This window comes from Helianthus annuus, chromosome 9 (assembly GCF_002127325.2).
Source record: "Helianthus annuus cultivar XRQ/B chromosome 9, HanXRQr2.0-SUNRISE, whole genome shotgun sequence".
Taxonomy (NCBI): Eukaryota; Viridiplantae; Streptophyta; class Magnoliopsida; order Asterales; family Asteraceae; genus Helianthus; species Helianthus annuus.
Genome location: NC_035441.2, coordinates 135,958,996 through 135,977,719, shown reverse-complemented (window position 1 = coordinate 135,977,719; position 18,724 = coordinate 135,958,996). Strand labels below are relative to the sequence as shown.

Genomic DNA, 18,724 nt, shown 5'->3' with positions numbered 1-18,724 from the left:
ACAAGATGGAGAATTAAATTACAAGCGCGTAGGAAAAAGAATCGGGTAAAACGGATCGATAACGAATAAGTTATGGTCATTTCCGTAAAAACTGGTATGGCTGGAAAATGCAGGTCCCAGATACGGACCTGCTGGAAAACGCCCTCCCCCGCGCCACGTGAGGGAGTAAGGTGGTGCCGGCGCGTGGCGCGACAGCGCCCTGTTTCGGCGAAAAATTTGTATTTTAATAAGTTTCGCTTCCCGGACTCGTTTAGACACGTTTTAAACTATGTATGACTAATTCATTTCATGGTTTATGAAATGTAGGTATATCTTGGGATGCCGGACGCTGATCAAGCTCAACGAAGAACCGAACACGATCAATATACAAGCTTCCGCACTATGTGTCGTTGTTATGTTAAATGACGAACTTACACATGTTATGTTGTATAGTTATAATTCTGTAAAAGTTTTAAATGAACCCGTATTTTCAATGTATTTGAAATCATAATTACCCGTTTATTTTCGTAAACTATACGAAAACCGTTAAATAATAATAAGGGTGTTACAGGGATAACATATCCCCTCGTCTCTGAATCAAAATCTTGTTAAGTGCTTTTTAGTTAATTTTAGTTTTACAAACAAAAAAAACCAAAACTACGAGATTAATTTTTGCAATTTACTTTTAATTCTAGTAATTTGCAAACTACTTAGATAGTATATTTTCCACGAACTCCATGTGTTAGATACCTATTTACCACTAGCTATTTAGTGTCTTTGGATTATTTTTGAGTGAGTCTTCGACCTCACGTCAATACCCTTTGTACGACTTCTTACTTTTAGAAGCCTTTGTATTTGATTACAAACCAATAACTATTATATTTGTATTAAACTTTGGGTTAACTTGATATAGATTCTTTATCACACCTACATTTCCCTCCTTGCAACAACAATTCCGTTACTTTCAAAACTTTGGGACCATATAATTTATTAAAATAGTAAATTATGTTGAATATTATATAAAAATGTTATTAAAAAAATACAATTGTTACATATTTAAGTATTAGAGTAAACGTAATAAAAAATATATACAAAAAGAACATTCTTGAATTTGTTTTTTATAAGTAGTTTTTTTAATATTTGGGTTGTTATATGCATGTAATCCATCAAACTAATTTGTTCACGTCTTTTTAATTTAACCTTTTATATACATATATAGGTTATGTGTAAGTAATATATATAATATATCATGACTTATACATGTGTAGGTTTTCTAGCTAATATTTGATTATATTTCCACTAAAAACTTGAAAATCACTATCAACTAATCAATTCTTTATTTTATTTTTTTCATTTCTTTATCTAAAATACTAGCATCGTAAAAAATGTTATACGTGTCTCATGACGTTACATATCAGTATCTCAAACAAGGTATATATATATATATATATATATATATATATATATATATATATATATATATATATATAGGGGAAGGTTCAAATGAAAACCACTTTTTATTGTGAAAACTCGAAAACTAATTAAAAAAAGCCAAAAAAACATACAAATTTTTTTTTTTTTTTTGCAAATCAAAATTCGCAGGTTTTTTTTATATAAAAAAATTCTCAAAAAAAAAAAAAAATTTGTGTAGTGCACATGTGTAGTACACATACACATATGTAGTATTACACATGTGCACTACACAAATTTTTTTTTTTTGAAAAAAAGTTTTTTTATATATAAAAACCAGCGATTTTTATAAAAAAAATTGAAAAATTTTTTTTTTTTGTGTGTTTCTTAGGCTTTTTTTAATTAGTTTTCGAGTTTTCACAATAAAAGTGATTTTCATTTGAACCATCCCCTATATATATATATATATATATATATATGGAGAGGATCATGAGAAAACTACATCTAAATGAGAAAACTAGAAAACTAACCAAAAAAGCCTAAAAAAGCTAAAAAACATACCAATTTTTTTTACAATTTTTTAATAAAAAATCGCTATTTTTTATATATAAAAAATTTTTCAAATTCTTTTTTGTTGTACTGCACATGTGTATTATATGTGTACTACACATGTGCACTATATCCGTAATAGTGCACATGTGTAATACAACAAAACAAAAGTTTTTTTGAAAAATTTTTTCCATGCATAAAGAATAGCGATTTTTTATAAAAAAATGAAAAAAATTGGTATGTTTTTTAGGCTTTTTTAGTTAATTTTTTTTATTTTTTTTCATTTAAACTACTTTTCTCATGATCCATCCCCTATATATATAGGGGAGGGTTATCTTGAGAATGCTAAATATTGCGAGAACCATGAGAACGAATGAAAAAACCAATCAAAACCAATTTTTTAATACAAACCTCATTGTAATTAAGATATAACATCAAATAATTCATTTCTTCTTTCAAAATCACTCTTTTTAGGTTTTTTACACATGTGTAAATATAACAGATTTACACATGTGTAACTGTCAAACTTACACATGTTTAAATTTTCTTTATTTATGAATTCACGTAAATTTAAACGTGTAATTTAAATTTCTAACATTGTATTCGAATAATAATGATAAGTGTAGAAAATTTTTTTGAATTTGAATTGTTTTTGACCAAGTGTAAATTTTTTGTTGTAAAAGATCAATAACATTTAAAAATAATTGAAAAATAAAATAAAGAAATTCTTGGTTAATAGTGGTTTTCTTAAGTTCTGAAATATTTTTTAGACTTTCTTTATTTCTTATGATCCCTTCTCCCTCTCTTGCACTCTTTTTTTCTTTATATAACGTCCGCTTAAAAGTTGTTGTAATGCTTTATATCAGGAGATTCATTACCCCTTGTAAAACTTTAAATTCAGTTACATAAAGACTATAAAATTGTAACGTATAGTTAGAACATAAAACGTAATCATTAAGTATTGGTTGTTAGAAAGCCAATCTAAATATATGTACTTTGTACAAAAGGTGGGTTGGGGGTTGAAATGTGAGAAACTCATGACTTAGAGTCACAAAGTGAAACTTAATAAAGCGTAAAAACCGACTTTTAAATACAGAAGCATATAGATATTGTAGACACGGTTTTTCGCACACAGATATAATGCGTATAAATATACAACAATAGACGTGGCAATGTACAATTGGCCTATTGCGAATCACCTTTTCAAGACAAGTGGCGTATCTCGCGTAAGTGGGCCAGGTCAGTATCACGCCTCTCATGCCACCTCTAAAGATACCCACACCGCACTTTCTTTCTTTTTAGCTTTTTTTTGTGTATATAAGTCGTAACTAGTTGATGAATAATCGAAGTTATCCATAAGAGGAGTTTTGTTGTAAAATATTACAACTCAAATCCTCATCATTGTTCTTTTATAATGCTCTCTCCTCGCCGACTAATACTCTAAATTCCCATCCGATGTGTAAATTTCAGAAAGAAAACGCAAAGAAGAGAAGTTGCAAAGGGTAACAGCATACTTTGGGTAAAATTTTATATTTTGTCCTATCGAATTGGTAAGTTGCATTTTCCAAATTCCTAAAATATTCAATTATAAATCGTATAGGTGTGTCTCCTACTATTTGATTGATCTTGCATTCAGGATATCATATCTGATTGTGTAATTCTATTTATAGATGTATTTGTGTTACATCAACCATCATAACTTTTTTTTTGATGTTGTTAGTTTATTGTGTACTTATGTAATTATATTCTTTCATTTTGTGTCTTTTCTTGTATAAATTTTAGTTAATTGGTGTTACTGGACCTTGTTTCAATTAAAAAGGGGAAATTGGCCTGTAATAATCTCACCTAGACCTTATTGGCCATTAATAATCTCACCTCAGAAACGGTGCTCCAAACGATCAAAACGACGCTTTTGATTAGAACGACGATACAAGTCCATTGATGTAAAACTTGCCTCGAAACGGTGCTCCAAACGATCAAAACGACGCTTCAATTGCGGTGTTTAAATTTCCAATTAACCAAAATCAAATCACTTGGACCACCATTTCGAAGTAAGTTTTACATCAAGGGACTCGTATCATCGTTCTGATCAAAAGCCCTAAAAAATCTGTTTGTAATTTGGAAAAAAACTTAACTCCGTTTAGTTTTTTTAACGGGAAACCATTGTAGGAAAAATAGGTGAAATGTGGGACTGATGGAGAAAATATTCTGAGCTAGGATTATTAATGGCCTATAAGATTGAGATGAGATTATTACAGACGAATTCCTCATTAAAAAAAAAAAGAAATTTATAATAGGAAAAGAACAACAAAAAGAATATCAATTTTGCTCATAGATTCTTAATTATTATGCTTTCTTCATATGATAACTAATTAATTATACATTACTAGATACCTTTTTTTTTCTAGCGATTATGATATATATGTTAACGAGCTTTCAGTTGTAATCTTGTAGGTGATCAAAGAAACAAGCAACAAGATTTTGTGCAATAAAAAATCAAGAAAACATGTCGGAGAATCATAGCCAAGAATCAAGCAGTTTTCATCATATAAGCGATGATGAGATGGAGACACTAGCATCTCAACTAGAAAAGATGCCAATGGAAGATGATACTGATGATGATCTTGAACTCACATTAGCTTATATCGATGATCTGGACCTATGCTTGATCTCACATGAGCCATCGAAGAAGAACACACTGATCCAAGCCGTTGGCCGTGAGAATTCGATCAAGATTCTCACCCATTGCCCTCGATTCAGCTATGCTTCTGTTGCATCATTAAACAGGAGCTTTCATGATCTCATCAGGAGTGGTGAGATCTACAAAGCAAGAAGCAAGAATAAAGTCGTAGAACATTGGGTTTATTTTTCTTGCCACATGTTGAAATGGGAGGCTTTTGATCCAGTTGGCAAGAAATGGATGCATCTGCCGATGATAAACAGCGGTGATACATGCTTCGCGTATTCGGATAAAGAGTCCATGGGGGTTGGGACAGACCTTTTGGTTCTAGGCAAACATGTTTCAGGTCAGGCTGTGTACAAATACAGCCTGCTATCAAACTCATGGTCAGAGGGGCCAACAATGAACAAACCAAGATGCTTATTTGGGTCTGCAAGCCTTGGAACAATCGCGATATTCGCAGGAGGCGTTAATGCAAACGGAAAGATCGTGGACACAGTTGAGAGTTATGACAGCGAGTCTGGAGTGTGGGAGGCGCTTCCCAGCCTGCTTAAGCCGAGAAAAATGAGTTCGGGTGTGTTTATGGACGATAAGTTTTATGTGATCGGCGGGTGTGGCGGGGAGGATATGAAGCCATTGTCATGCGGAGAAGAATATGATCCGGTGGCTAAGACGTGGAGAGTGATTCCCGACATGTGGACTGGTGGTGGTGGTGGTTCGATGGCGCCACCGCTCCTCGCGGTGGTTGATAATGAGTTGTATGCTGCTGATTGTGAGGTGATGGAAGTGAAGAAGTATGATAAGAATGTTAAAGTGTGGGAGAGTATAGGCAGGTTACCTGAAAGTGCAGATAATATGTGTGGGTGGGGAATTGCGTTTAGAGGGTGTGGGGATCGGGTGATTATTGTTGGTGGTCGTTGGGCACATGGGGACTATGCTCATGTTGAAATACATTCATGGGCCCCGAAAGAAGGACCACCACAGTGGACCAGGATTGGTCGGAAACAGTCTGACAACTTTGTTTACAATTGTGCTATCATGGGTTGTTGAACTCGAGATTTGACTCATGATCTCAAGTAGTTTTCTATTTTAGCGGTTGAGGTCGAAAATAAGATGTGTGGCTGGTAGAGTGGGATTGTTTAGAGTTATGTTTACTTGTCTCATTAATAAAATATGCTTTATTTTGCAAGGGTCGATAGTTTTTAAAAACAAATCTTAAGATATAAATTTACTAGAGAAACTAAATAAGTTATCAAAAATTGGGGAAAACAAAATTCTGTGTTTACTGTTTTACAACCATGACATCACATAGAAAACCTTCAAACAGTAATGTAATGTAAATAGTAATGTAATGTGAATATATGCTTCATTTGGATAGACAAGACAGGTGATTGTGAATTAACAAATAAAGGATCATGACATAAAAAGTTTTTTAATGACTGATTATATGACATAAATAATAAAATTAATGAAAGTTTGACTGAATCAGATATATAGTTGAAGAGCATATAACACGGTGCTAAGAAGTGCAAACACTTCTTTTATAGAAATGTTAACTCACACACCCACTAATCCTTCTCATTAATTTGCATCTTTTGTTCACAGTGGGACTTAAATAAAAGGACATTTTTCATTACAACTTGATAATAACTAGGCTACAAGCCCTTTGATGCACTTCTAGCACATATATTTTGATTCCACACCACATCTGCTATCTTAGATAGCGGATCATCAGTTTTTTCTGCTGTCTTAGATAGCGGATTATCACAACCACCTAACTATCACCTGTCCAATCATCACTACTCTGCTTTCTCATATAGCGGATCACTCAAATGGCAAAAAGGTTTCAAAAAACACCAAAAACCATGTGAGTAATCATACCCCCACCAAAAAAAAAAAAAAAAAAAAAAAAAAAAAAAAAAAAAACCTCGAGAGGAGTGAGCACAAACCTATATGTTTAAGCCTAACGCTGAATAGACTCGATCCCTAATCATCACCTCTGTCAAATCAAGCTCCAAAGAGTTTCACACGCGTTATGCCTTACGATTAAAAAAAGAAATTATAGTAAAGTTAACTTTATTTTCTTTCTAGTTTGAGAAAAATGCCCGGATAGTCCCTGTGGTTTCGCATTTTTCCACCTATAGTCCCCAACTTTCTAAAACTACCTGAATAGTCCCCAACTTTTCATTTTTTGTTCCCGGATAGTCCCTGGGTCTAACTTCAGTTTGTTTTCTCTGTTAAGTGGGTGTGAAATTACAAAATACCCTTTCCTTTAAAAGGCCAAACCACAGGGACTATCCGGGCATCTTCTACATTTTAGAGAAAAACCCCACCACCACACTTTCCGGCGAACTTTTCCGGCGAAATTAATTTCCAACGACTTTAAATCTTGAACGTGAGTTATTCCGGCACCGCCGCCTTTCCGGTGAACTGACTTCGACCAAAACCACCACCCATCACTGTTCACGAAATCTCACCACCATTGACCCCTAAATCCAATTCACTTCAATTCAATTCATTATAGGGTTCATCAACACTCCCAATTTCATTCATCATCTATAATTCCATATCTAACCTCGAAATCTCACCCCCACAAACCCTAGCTTCATCCAATCAATGTATTACTAACTGTTAATTGTTTGTTTTTAATTGTTATCAATGGCGGCACCGAGGAGTTTGGTGGTGGATACTGGAAGGTTAATGAAGGATGAAGAGACTGCTGCTGCTGAAGATTCACCTACCAGTAAGAAGCCTGCAGGTGCTAAACTGGATGGCCGGTATCCGCTAACCGGATGGGAGTTTACGGTTGCGTTGAGTGTGTTTTTGGTTTTTACTGTTGGATTGTTTTGCATTTATCTTACTATGCCTGCAGCTGAGTATGGAAAGCTTAATATACATGATACATTATTATGATATGTTTAAATCTGGTATTGGTTTTATCAGAGACGATCTCCGAACATATGCAAGCATTTACCCAACAAAGTTCATTCTTGGTTACTGCTCAACTTACATATTCATGCAATTATGGGTGGTGGTTTTGGTCGAAGTCAGTTCACCGGAAAGGCGGCGGTGCCGGAATAACTCGCGTTCAAGATTTAAAGTCACCGGAAATTAATTTCGCCGGAAAAGTTTGCCGGAAAGTGTGGTGGTGGGTTTTTCTCTAAAAGTGTAGAAGATGCCCGGATAGTCCCTGTGGTTTGGCCTTTTAAAGGAAAGGGTATTTTTGTAATTTCACACCCACTTAACAGAGAAAACAAACTGAAGTTAGACCCAGGGACTATCCGGGAACAAAAAATGAAAAGTTGGGGACTATTCAGGTAGTTTTAGAAAGTTAGGGACTATAGGTGAAAAATGCGAAACCACAGGGACTATCCAGGCATTTTTCTCTTCTAGTTTTTCACAAACATTATTTGAAAAGAAATAGTCATAACATATTACTCTTTTTCACACATTTGCTTACATACCTAAAATTCATTATGCATAAGTATGTAGAAATTTTTATAGTGAATAACAAATTCACTTGAACAATTTCAGTTACTATAAAGCTTTTATTCAATAAAGCAAACACAAATGCTTTCTTTTATTAATATTCTAAATTTGGCTTTTGAGATTAGCATAAAATTGGCAATTTTTTTGCTTTTTTCTAGACCCGACTTCATGTCCAAGAAATTCATCATTAATTACAAAAATCTCAACTTAATGACACTAATGCATAGGACCGTAAGGATTAGAAAATTAAACTTAATTCCTAAGAATTATATTATATCTTCTATCTACTATAATAAAAGAAACCAACTTTTAGACATATGTCTTTCATTGTAGTTATCCTCAAATCTATATTAACTTAATTAATAAATAATAAATTAATATTAAATCTTATTATAATAAATTAATATTCATTGTTATCCTAATTTATTAAAAATATAACTTCTTTTTTATTATTTGGTATACAAAATCATATTTATTCAACTCGTGTAAAACGCGAGGTTTTTAAAATATAAATTTTTTTATTATTTACTATACAAAGTTACATTTATATAACCCGTGTAATACACGAACTTTTTAAAGATATAACTTTTTCATCATTTGCTATGTAAAATTAGATTTATTCAACACGTGTAATATATGATATAATTTTTTTTATTATTTGGTAGATTTTTTCAACCCGACTATACACGGGTTTTTTAAAGATACGACGTCGTGTCATTCACTGAAGTATTCTCAAATCTATACTTATCTTATATTAACTTAATAAATAATAAATTAATTTTAAATCATATCATAGTAAATTAATATTAAATGTTATCCTAATTTGTTAAAAACATAACTTCTCTTTTATTATTTGGAATAAAAAATTATATTTATTCAACTTGTGTAAAACGCGGGGTTTTTAAAAGTATTTTTTTATTATTTACTATATAAAGTTACATTTATATAACCCGTATAATACACGAAGTTTTTAAAGATATAACCTTTTTATCATTTGCTATGTAAAATTAGATTTATTCAACACGTGTAATACACAGGGTCTTTTAAGGATATAATTTTTTTATTATTTGGTAGATTTTTCAACCCGACTATACACGGGTTTTTTAAAGATACGAGGTCATGTCATTCATTGAAGGTATCCTCAAATCTATACTTATCTTATATTAACTTAATAAATAAGAAATTAATATTAAATCTTGTCATAATAAATTAATATTAAAATGTTATCCTAATTTGTAAAAATATTACTTCTTTTTTATTATTTGGTATACAAAATTATATTTATTCAACTCGTGTAAAACGCGAGGTTTTTAAAAATATTTTTTTTTATTATTTACTATACAAAGTTACATTTATATAACCCGTGTAATACACAAAGTTTTTAAAGATATAACTTTTTTATCATTTGCTATGTAAAATTAGATTTATTCAACACGTGTAATACACAAGGTTTTTTAAGGATATAATTTTTTTATTATTTGGTGCATTTATTTATCACGTACAATATACGAGGTTCATAAGATATAATTTTTTTATTATTTAATATATAAAATTACATTTGTTCAACCCATATAATACACGAGATTCTAATATAGTTATTACTTTTAAAGGTAAACAAATATTGATAATATTGACATTTTTATTGGCTAGCTAATTTGTGCCATTGATAATATTAACATTTTATTCGGAAGCTAATTTGTGCCATTTAATTTAAATACCATAAATTAGCAACTCATATATGCATCTAGGTGTTGTAACTAATGCTTGGGGAGTCTTTAAAAAAAAATTGGATTTTTTAGTTTTAGTCCAAAAGTATTTGAAAAATTACTTATAGCCCAAACCTATTTTAATTTCTACTTTTAACCCAAAACTTTTCATCTTTTCAAATTTAACCTCACAATTTTTTTACTTTCAACTTTGGTTCCATATTCATCTTTCGCTAATTTTTTCGCTTTACGCTTCGTTCTAAATTTTGTGAGTTAGCACGGCACAACGTGCGTGTGTAGTATAACGTTTTTATGTTTCATTTTACGCTTCGTTCTAAGTTTTATGAGTTAACACGATGCAACTTGCGTGTGTTGTTCAGCGTTTTTACGTTGTCTATTTTTTTCCCTTTTGACGGGTTCATCAAAATATACAGGTCCTATATCAACTTAGTTATTATCTTCTGTGTTTTACGTTACAATATAATTTCTTAGCATTAAAACGCCGCAAATTCAATGTTGGTGGTCGATCGCGGTGGTGTGACATTGATGCTATTTAGCACAGTTATAGGCCCCTGCTGCAACGCGACGGGTGCTTAATACTAGTATATATATATATATATATATTAAAATTAAAACTAAAAATATATATTAAAAATAGAAGCCAATGAATAGTGTTTTAAATGTTATAATAATATATTTAGTTTTTTAATACTTTTATTATTTTCTTTACTTTTTAAGTTAGATAACCTTATGTCAATCGATACTGGTATCGAAAATACCGGTATGGTTATGGATACATGAAGATAAAAACCGACACCAACCTGGTACAGAAAACACCAAAAGTTGGTATCATATTGATTTTGAAAATCTTTTAGTTTGAAAAAATTCGGTACTGCTTCTCGGTACCATTTGCTCATCCCTGATCACGGGTACCGTACCGTACGTACAATAACGGTATCATGCAACTTTTTTTTTATTTTCTTTGACTTTTAATGATTTCTTTTTTTAGTTTTAGGGGTAGGGATGAGCTCGGTGGCAACCAATTCTGAATCGGTACTGGTACTGAAAATACCAGTTACGGTACCGATATATGAGGTAAAAACCGGTAGCGAACCGGTACTAGGAACGCCAAAAGTCGTACCGAATTGGTACTTAAGATCCTTTGGTTCGAGAAATTCGGTACCGGTAGGTAGTACCATTTGCTCATCTCTGACCACAGGTTTCATACAAACAACATCAATACCATACGACTTTTTTGGTTGATTTTCTTTTGGTTATCTTTTAGTGTTTTTTTTTCTATATTTTCTTTACATTCTTGTCAGCTATTCCATGCGTAATACGCTCGTAGTGATTTCGAAACACATGTAAACATAAACTAAACAACAAAAGACGCTCGCCAAAAATTAGTTGGGTTAATGCAACAAAATCAATCTTCCTACATGTCTATATTTTTGTACCAACTAGTCTTAAGTCCCCGCGTTGCGGGCGGAGACGTAAAACCATGCTATTAGCGTTACGGGGTTAGAGGCGTAAAAACCGTGCTAAGTAGCAACCAAACGACAAGCAAAACCGAGAAAAAATGTAATGTAAAACCACATTTTTAACACCAAGTGAGTCATGTTATGTAAAAAGTAGATGAAGTTGAATTTATACCGACACGTTTAGAAAGTTGAGGGGGTAAAAAACCCGAGGGACCAAGTATGACCACTAAACACCGTATTAAGTAGCAACCGAACGACAATAAAATCCAGAAAAAAACGTAAAATAAAAAGTAATAAAAAACTAAACTTGTTTAACTTTTGTGACAAAATGGTAAAAAAAACCAAAATTTTGTTACAGAATAAAAAAAGGCCACAAAATAAAAAAAAATGATACTATTCATTACCATGTTACAAACTAATACATATAAACAATAAACAATTAGAGATCGACTATAAAGGGGGTTGAAATGTAAATATTCATAAAATAAGCACAAACCACGGAAAAGAAACAAAGTGTATAAAAAGTGACACAAGCATTTATTGCGTAAAGTTAGACAAGTGAGTTATTTCAAATAGTATGTATGTATGTATGTATGTATGTATGTATGTATGTATGTATGTATGTATGTATGTATGTATGTATGTATGTATGTATGTATGTATGTATGTATGTATGTATGTATGTATGTATGTATGTATGTATGTATGTATGTATGTATGTATGTATGTATGTATGTATGTATGTATGTATGTATGTATGTATGTATGTATGTATGTATGTATGTATGTATGTATGTATGTATGTATGTATGTATGTATGTATGTATGTATGTATGTATGTATGTATGTATGTATGTATGTATGTATGTATGTATGTATGTATGTATGTATGTATGTATGTATGTATGTATGTATGTATGTATGTATGTATGTATGTATGTATGTATGTATGTATGTATGTATGTATGTATGTATGTATGTATGTATGTATGTATGTATGTATGTATGTATGTATGTATGTATGTATGCATGCATGCATGCATGCATGCATGCATGCATGCATGCATGCATGCATGCATGCATGTATGTATGTATGTATGTATGTATGTATGTATGTATGTATGTATGTATGTATGTATGTATGTATGTATGTATGTATGTATGTATGTATGTATGTATGTATGTATGTATGTATGTATGTATGTATGTATGTATGTATGTATGTGTGTCTGTATGTATGTATGTGTGTCTGTGTGTGTGTCTGTGTGTGTGTCTGTGTGTGTGTCTGTGTGTGTGTCTGTGTGTGTGTGTGTATGTGTGTATGTGTGTATGTGTGTATGTGTGTATGTGTGTATGTGTGTATGTGTGTATGTGTGTATGTGTGTATGTGTGTATGTGTGTATGTGTGTATGTGTGTATGTGTGTATGTGTGTATGTGTGTATGTGTGTATGTATGTATGTATGTATGTATGTATGTATGTATGTATGTATGTATGTATGTATGTATGTATGTATGTATGTATGTATGTATGTATGTATGTATGTATGTATGTATGTATGTATGTATGTATGTATACATATAAAACTGTGGCAACACATGACTTGCAACCGGTCACTATTGCAAGACAAGTGACATATCTCGTGCAGGTTGGCCACACCACCATTTAAAGTATCATGCGTTTCATGCTCCTTTTAATGATACACATATCTCTCATTTTATCTCTAAAATTCTTTCCCATACATGAGCAGTAACTTGTTCGTGAATAATTATAGTTAGTCATTAATCATTAAGTGTTCCGACTTGTGTTTGTTGTTGCCCAGAATGATCTTTGATCTCTAGAACATGAACTGAACTTGAATATAAACTGAATGTTTTGTACATGTGATGATTATGAATGAATAAACAACCCTATTTATAAGAAACGAAAAGGTGCGAGTGAAAGGTTGTGTCTTCTGATGAAACATCGTGACCTTTGGAGATGTCTGATATTTGCCGCCATATTGAAGCGACATGTCTCCAGGAAGATCTCCCTTCCCTTTAGATGTAGGTTATAATCTTTGGCTTGATCGCTTTCGATCATCGCACTTGTATAACTAATCTAATTCACAACTTAAGCCAAATAATAATTATTAACAAAATAAACCCTTGTACTTAGGATGTGTAGGGATTAGAACTTCATTCACCCCCTAATCACGAACATCCTTGAGTTGTTGTAGACTTGAACTCCAAGCAGCTTTATCTTCTCGAATCTCCTTAGTATCCAACACTTCACATGGATCTTATTATTCGTGAACCTTGCTCCTCAAAAACCTTGTTCCTCACTAACAATGTTTCTCATGAACCTTGCCTCACACGAACATTTTGTTTCACACTAGTCTTGACCGAACTTGATTTGTATCACACGAACCTCTTCTTGTGTAGTTATCTCAACACGAACTACATCTGATCTTGATTAACTTGCCCACCATCATATCACATGAATTAAACCATCTCGCATAGATTTTTTAGACAACCTAATGCACTCAGATGTCTCTTGTGGTTGTATCACACAACAGTTCTTTCTTCCGACCCGGTCACTGGATACACGTGTCTTCTTCTTCACAGATTAAACATCCTCTTCATGGTTGTCTCTCACAATGATTTCTTCATAAAGATTGATTCCATATAGATTCTTCACTTCTACCTGATCCACTTACTGGATTAGTTTATTGTACCTTCATAAGTTGTCTCTGCATCACACGGTTCTTCGTTTCTTCGACTCCTCACAAATTGACTACCCTCTTCCACACGGGTCCGAATCAGACAAACGTTTTTTTGATGTCTCACCAATGGTATTCATTGTTTCAATAACTTCAACTTTTTCTGCATTTAATGTTTCCAATTTTGCATTCACTGCAGCAACAATTTCTTTTCTTGTTTCCTATATTCACTGCATCAATTTTCCCTTTTCTGCATTCGTTGCAACACGGTGTTTCTTTGCATTTACTGTACCTACCTTTTCTATTATGCATAGCACTTTGTTTCTGGTTGAAAAAAAACCACTCCTAACAGTCACTTGGTAACTGGAGTCTACGTAAAAATTTTTAGCCTCTCGCCTTCAATTCGTATTGCTTTCGTATGGGAAAAGTAACCAAAAACAACGATCAACAATCATCGACTTCTTGAGTCTTCGAACAACACACTTCAAATCACTTGAATGATTCCTTCTTCATTGACTTTTCCTATACGATCGACTCACTTGATCTTCTTCTTCCCAATTGACTCGCTCAATTTTCTTTTTCTATACTATGACTATCAATACAAATACAAAATTCACATTGAGACGGACAAACCTGAATTTTCTGTTTCTTTATTCCTGTATTGATAAATTCTTGGTTCTTCATATTCATTAACACCTTTTGGCCTTCACACCTTCACCCACGAATAGAACTGATAGCGTATAACCACCGAATTAAATTCTGATTCTTCCTGGCAGTCCAAACGAAACAAAACAAAACAAAACAACCGTGTTCTGTGTCCTATACTTGGTTGGACACACTCACGAACCCTAATCTAATTGCTAACTTCGAATTCTCACAACCCTTACTTTCTTGTTTCTATAATTTCCTGACAACGAATATGAACCAACTGTACCGGTAAAATTCAATTCTCTTGAATTCAATAAACTTTTAAATCTTTAACCCACGTATAACCACAACGTGTATTAACCGAATTCTTGACTATCTTATTCGCACTATAACCCCTCAAAACCCTAGATTTCAAACAGAACCCTGGTTCGACTCCTGAACCAAAAACTAATTTGCTAATGAAAAATAAAATCGATGAAAGATGATTGCGAATGACTTCCTACGATTCATTGCCTTGCGATTCCCAATGCCTAGAGCCTAGTGATCTGATACCAATTGTTGCCCAGAATGATCTTTGATCTCTAGAACATGAATCGAACTTGAATATAAACCGAATGTTTTGTACATGTGATGATTATGAATGAATAAACAACCCTATTTGTAAGAAACGAAAAGGTGCGAATGAAAGGTTGTGTCTTCTGATGAAACATCGTGACCTTTGGAGATGTATGATGATTGGCGCCATATTGAATCGACGTGTCTCTAGGAAGATGTCCCTTCCCTTCAGATGTAGGTTATAATATTTCGCGTGATCTCTTTTAGTCCTCACACTTGTATAACTAATCTAAATCACAACTTAAACTTACTAATAACTATTTACAGAACCCACCCTTGTACTTAATGTGTAAGGATTAGAACTTCATTTGTCAATCAACTTTGAGGAGATTTTATTGATCCTTTGATTAGATAAGTAATTGTACACACGTAACATCATTTTAAATTTTTGTATGTTAAATGTTATACATCATCCTATATTTATTATTGTGAGATACTGAAATGAACCATATATGGTTTTGCTGCATAATACTAGTTATTTTGTTGAATTATTAGTTGTTAAAACATTCAACCAGCTAGCTCCCATTTATGTGTTTAAGAACGCTACATTTCATTCTTATGCTGAGGAAGTTCTTTTAGATCTGTATCCAGCCTAAAAAGAAGGAAAAAAGAATACTTTATACTTTCGTCTATTTGAAGCCTCGTATTTGTTGTGAAATCAAATAATTAGACACTTTCGGTATGATGATGACAAGATCTGTTACCTATAAGTTCGTGGGGATCAACTTTACATACGAAGTATCCGTGGTGGGTCCACGAATGCCATGAACATTTTGTTTTTTTTTTGTTCTCTTTAAACCATGTATTATTCAGGAAAAGAAGCTAGAAATAAGAAACCCTTAAAACAAGTCGGTCATACTTACCGGTAAGTGGTAATATAACCCCATTGGTTTCTTAACAATACGGAATACGGAGCATAAATGAATAAAATAATTTATTGGAATTGAATAATTAAGAGGATAACAAGATAAAGGATGAAATTACGAGAACGTGGGCGAAAATGACGAAAAAAACGGAGTTGAAACAAGAAAGTTATGAAGAAAACAAACTTTCTTAGCTGAGGCCTACCGTAGCTTATGATAGCTACTGTAAGCTACGGTAGACCCTGACAAAAGTTCCCACCGTAAGATAGAAAGAAATCACTGTAGGCCATTTGAAGACCACCGTAGCTTACGGTGGAGCCAGACACAAATTTTGTAACTCCTTTTTAATTGTTGGTGGTTGTGACTTTTGATCATCCTTATCATTGGTTTTCGTTCAGAAATATTTTGGGGGCGAATTTAGGGTGACAAAACATCATTTTGGATGTTTCTATCATTGCTCTTCCATCTTTGATTCATATGAACACCGGAATTGAAGTGATAATCAGAACAATGTGTGGCTAAGTTCTTGTATGTTTTCCCTCAGATTGTAAGGTTTCGAATTGAATGATTGTTATTGTTTATGTTATTTATGGGATAGTAATTTGGTCATTGTGATTATATTACTATGGTGATTGTGAGTTTGATTTGTAGTTATTTATATTGTTAATTTTCGCATTCTAAACCATCAGTGTCGTAGGCAATCAGGATTTATTGGGAGGGATTCGGGGTTGTCACACCCCAACCGATGGCGGAAACATCGGGATGAGACGAAGTGTGTATAGATTGCTAGAGACTTCATAACACTATGTGACAATATTTAATCAAATTCAAATTTCATTTCAATACTAAATGTCATACAAGATTCAATTAAAAATAACAACATTGTTTCATAACAAAACATAACAATATAAGATAGATTAATCTAGGTGTGTATCTAGTCCACCCTAAATCTCGTTTCATCATTTGTCCATACTTCATCAATTAACCTGCAACATGTATTAAAATAGAGTTCAATGCAAAAGCAAAGGCGAGTATACAAGTTTGACTACATAGCATAATAGAATAAAAACTCCAATCCAACATGTTACATTATGTGTGATTACTAGCATGCAATTTTGGCGTACAATATGATCAAACCCAAGAATACAACGCATAAAAAGCCTAATCCCAAAAGTTTAGTGGGGTGGTAAAGTTTAACTTAACAATACCCAAAAGTATAACGGGCATGGCGTTAATCCTATAGCGCTATAATTGTTAAGGTGGGCGAGCAAAGTTAATGAGCATATAACGTTCCAAAGCGTTCATAGAGCATACGAGCATAGCAAATATTCACATTAGTTTCACGTTTTGATCATGGATAAAGTATGTTGCGTTTAAGTTTAAAAGTTGTTTGCATAATCATACATGTTGCATCCCAAAGTGTAAAGGGGAAAAAGGGATCGAGTATACTCACGGTTTTACAAGTCTTGAACTTGGGGTTCTGAGAGTAAGTTGGTGGATGGATTAGCTTGGAGCACCTAGTCCTTCTACACGAGGAAACGTAGGTGTGTGAGTTTGGCGTTAAACGGAAGATTATGAATATGAAGTAACTTAGCATAAGGTATAATATACAAAAATAATCATCTTTAACTTTATAACCTTCATATGACACTAGGTAACCAATATGGTTATTTAATGTTTTTCATGGGTAATATACCCATTAGAATCATATTGAGTTTTAGGTCTTAGATGATATTCTACTTCTTTAACATGTAAACACAAGTTCAACGTCAAAGGTTCGAATGAGTATGTACCTATATTTAGGATAATTATTACATATTATTTAGGTCCAATAATTCAAGTAGGAGGTAGGAGATTAAATCTCCATTTAGGCACCTCTAGTTGCATGGATGTCATGTATGGGGTAGGAAGACCAAGCTTCCATTTAGGTACCCCTTTTGTAACACCTCGTAAAATCGTGTCCAATAATGAGTTGACACGTGTAATAAACCCTAATAAAGTCAAACATTGACTATGAGGGACTATTTTCGTCAAAAATCAAAAGCCTCAATTATAGAAGGACTGAAAGTGTCAACATGCCTAAACTAGGCCTCTAAGTGACCTTATACGGTGTCCGTATTCTCAAATGAGCCACTTGTTGGACGAGAGGAGCCGTTTGCGAAATTATGTGAAAGTTTGCGCAATAAGGGTTAAAAGTGTCAACATGTTAATTCTTACCTCTGAATGACCTTTTAACAAACCGAGAGCTTCATTATGTTTCATCATATTCTCGGGAATGCCAATTATCGGCTATGTAAGGCTTTTATGCTAATAAGTGAAGTTATGCGCAAGTTTGAAAGTTAGAGGGGTTAAAAGCGTCAACATGTTTAATTATACCTCTGAATGACCTTTTAACAAACCCGAAGCATCGTGTTGTATTATAATACTCTCAAGAATGCCTAACATGGACTAGATAAGGCTTCGACGCTATTAAATGATGATATGCGCAAGTTTGCGCATTAGAGGGACCAAAAGCGTCAACTTTTGAATCTACGCCTCTCGGGGGTCTTTTAAGCGAACCAGAGCGTTGTAATAATTGGACATACATTCGGGGATGCCCATTAT

The 18,724-nt window shown here is 33.1% G+C and overlaps 1 protein-coding gene across 1 annotated transcript; it reads left to right on the top strand.

The window, feature by feature from the left end:
• The first annotated feature begins 3,363 nt into the window (after positions 1–3,363).
• On the top strand, positions 3,364–5,753 carry LOC110874714 (F-box/kelch-repeat protein SKIP11). Its single transcript, XM_022123197.2, has 2 exons — positions 3,364–3,488; positions 4,393–5,753. The coding sequence occupies exon 2, from the start codon at positions 4,445–4,447 to the stop codon at positions 5,666–5,668; it is 1,224 nt and encodes a 407-aa protein (XP_021978889.1). The 5' UTR covers positions 3,364–3,488; positions 4,393–4,444; the 3' UTR covers positions 5,669–5,753.
• Positions 5,754–18,724: the final 12,971 nt, after the last annotated feature.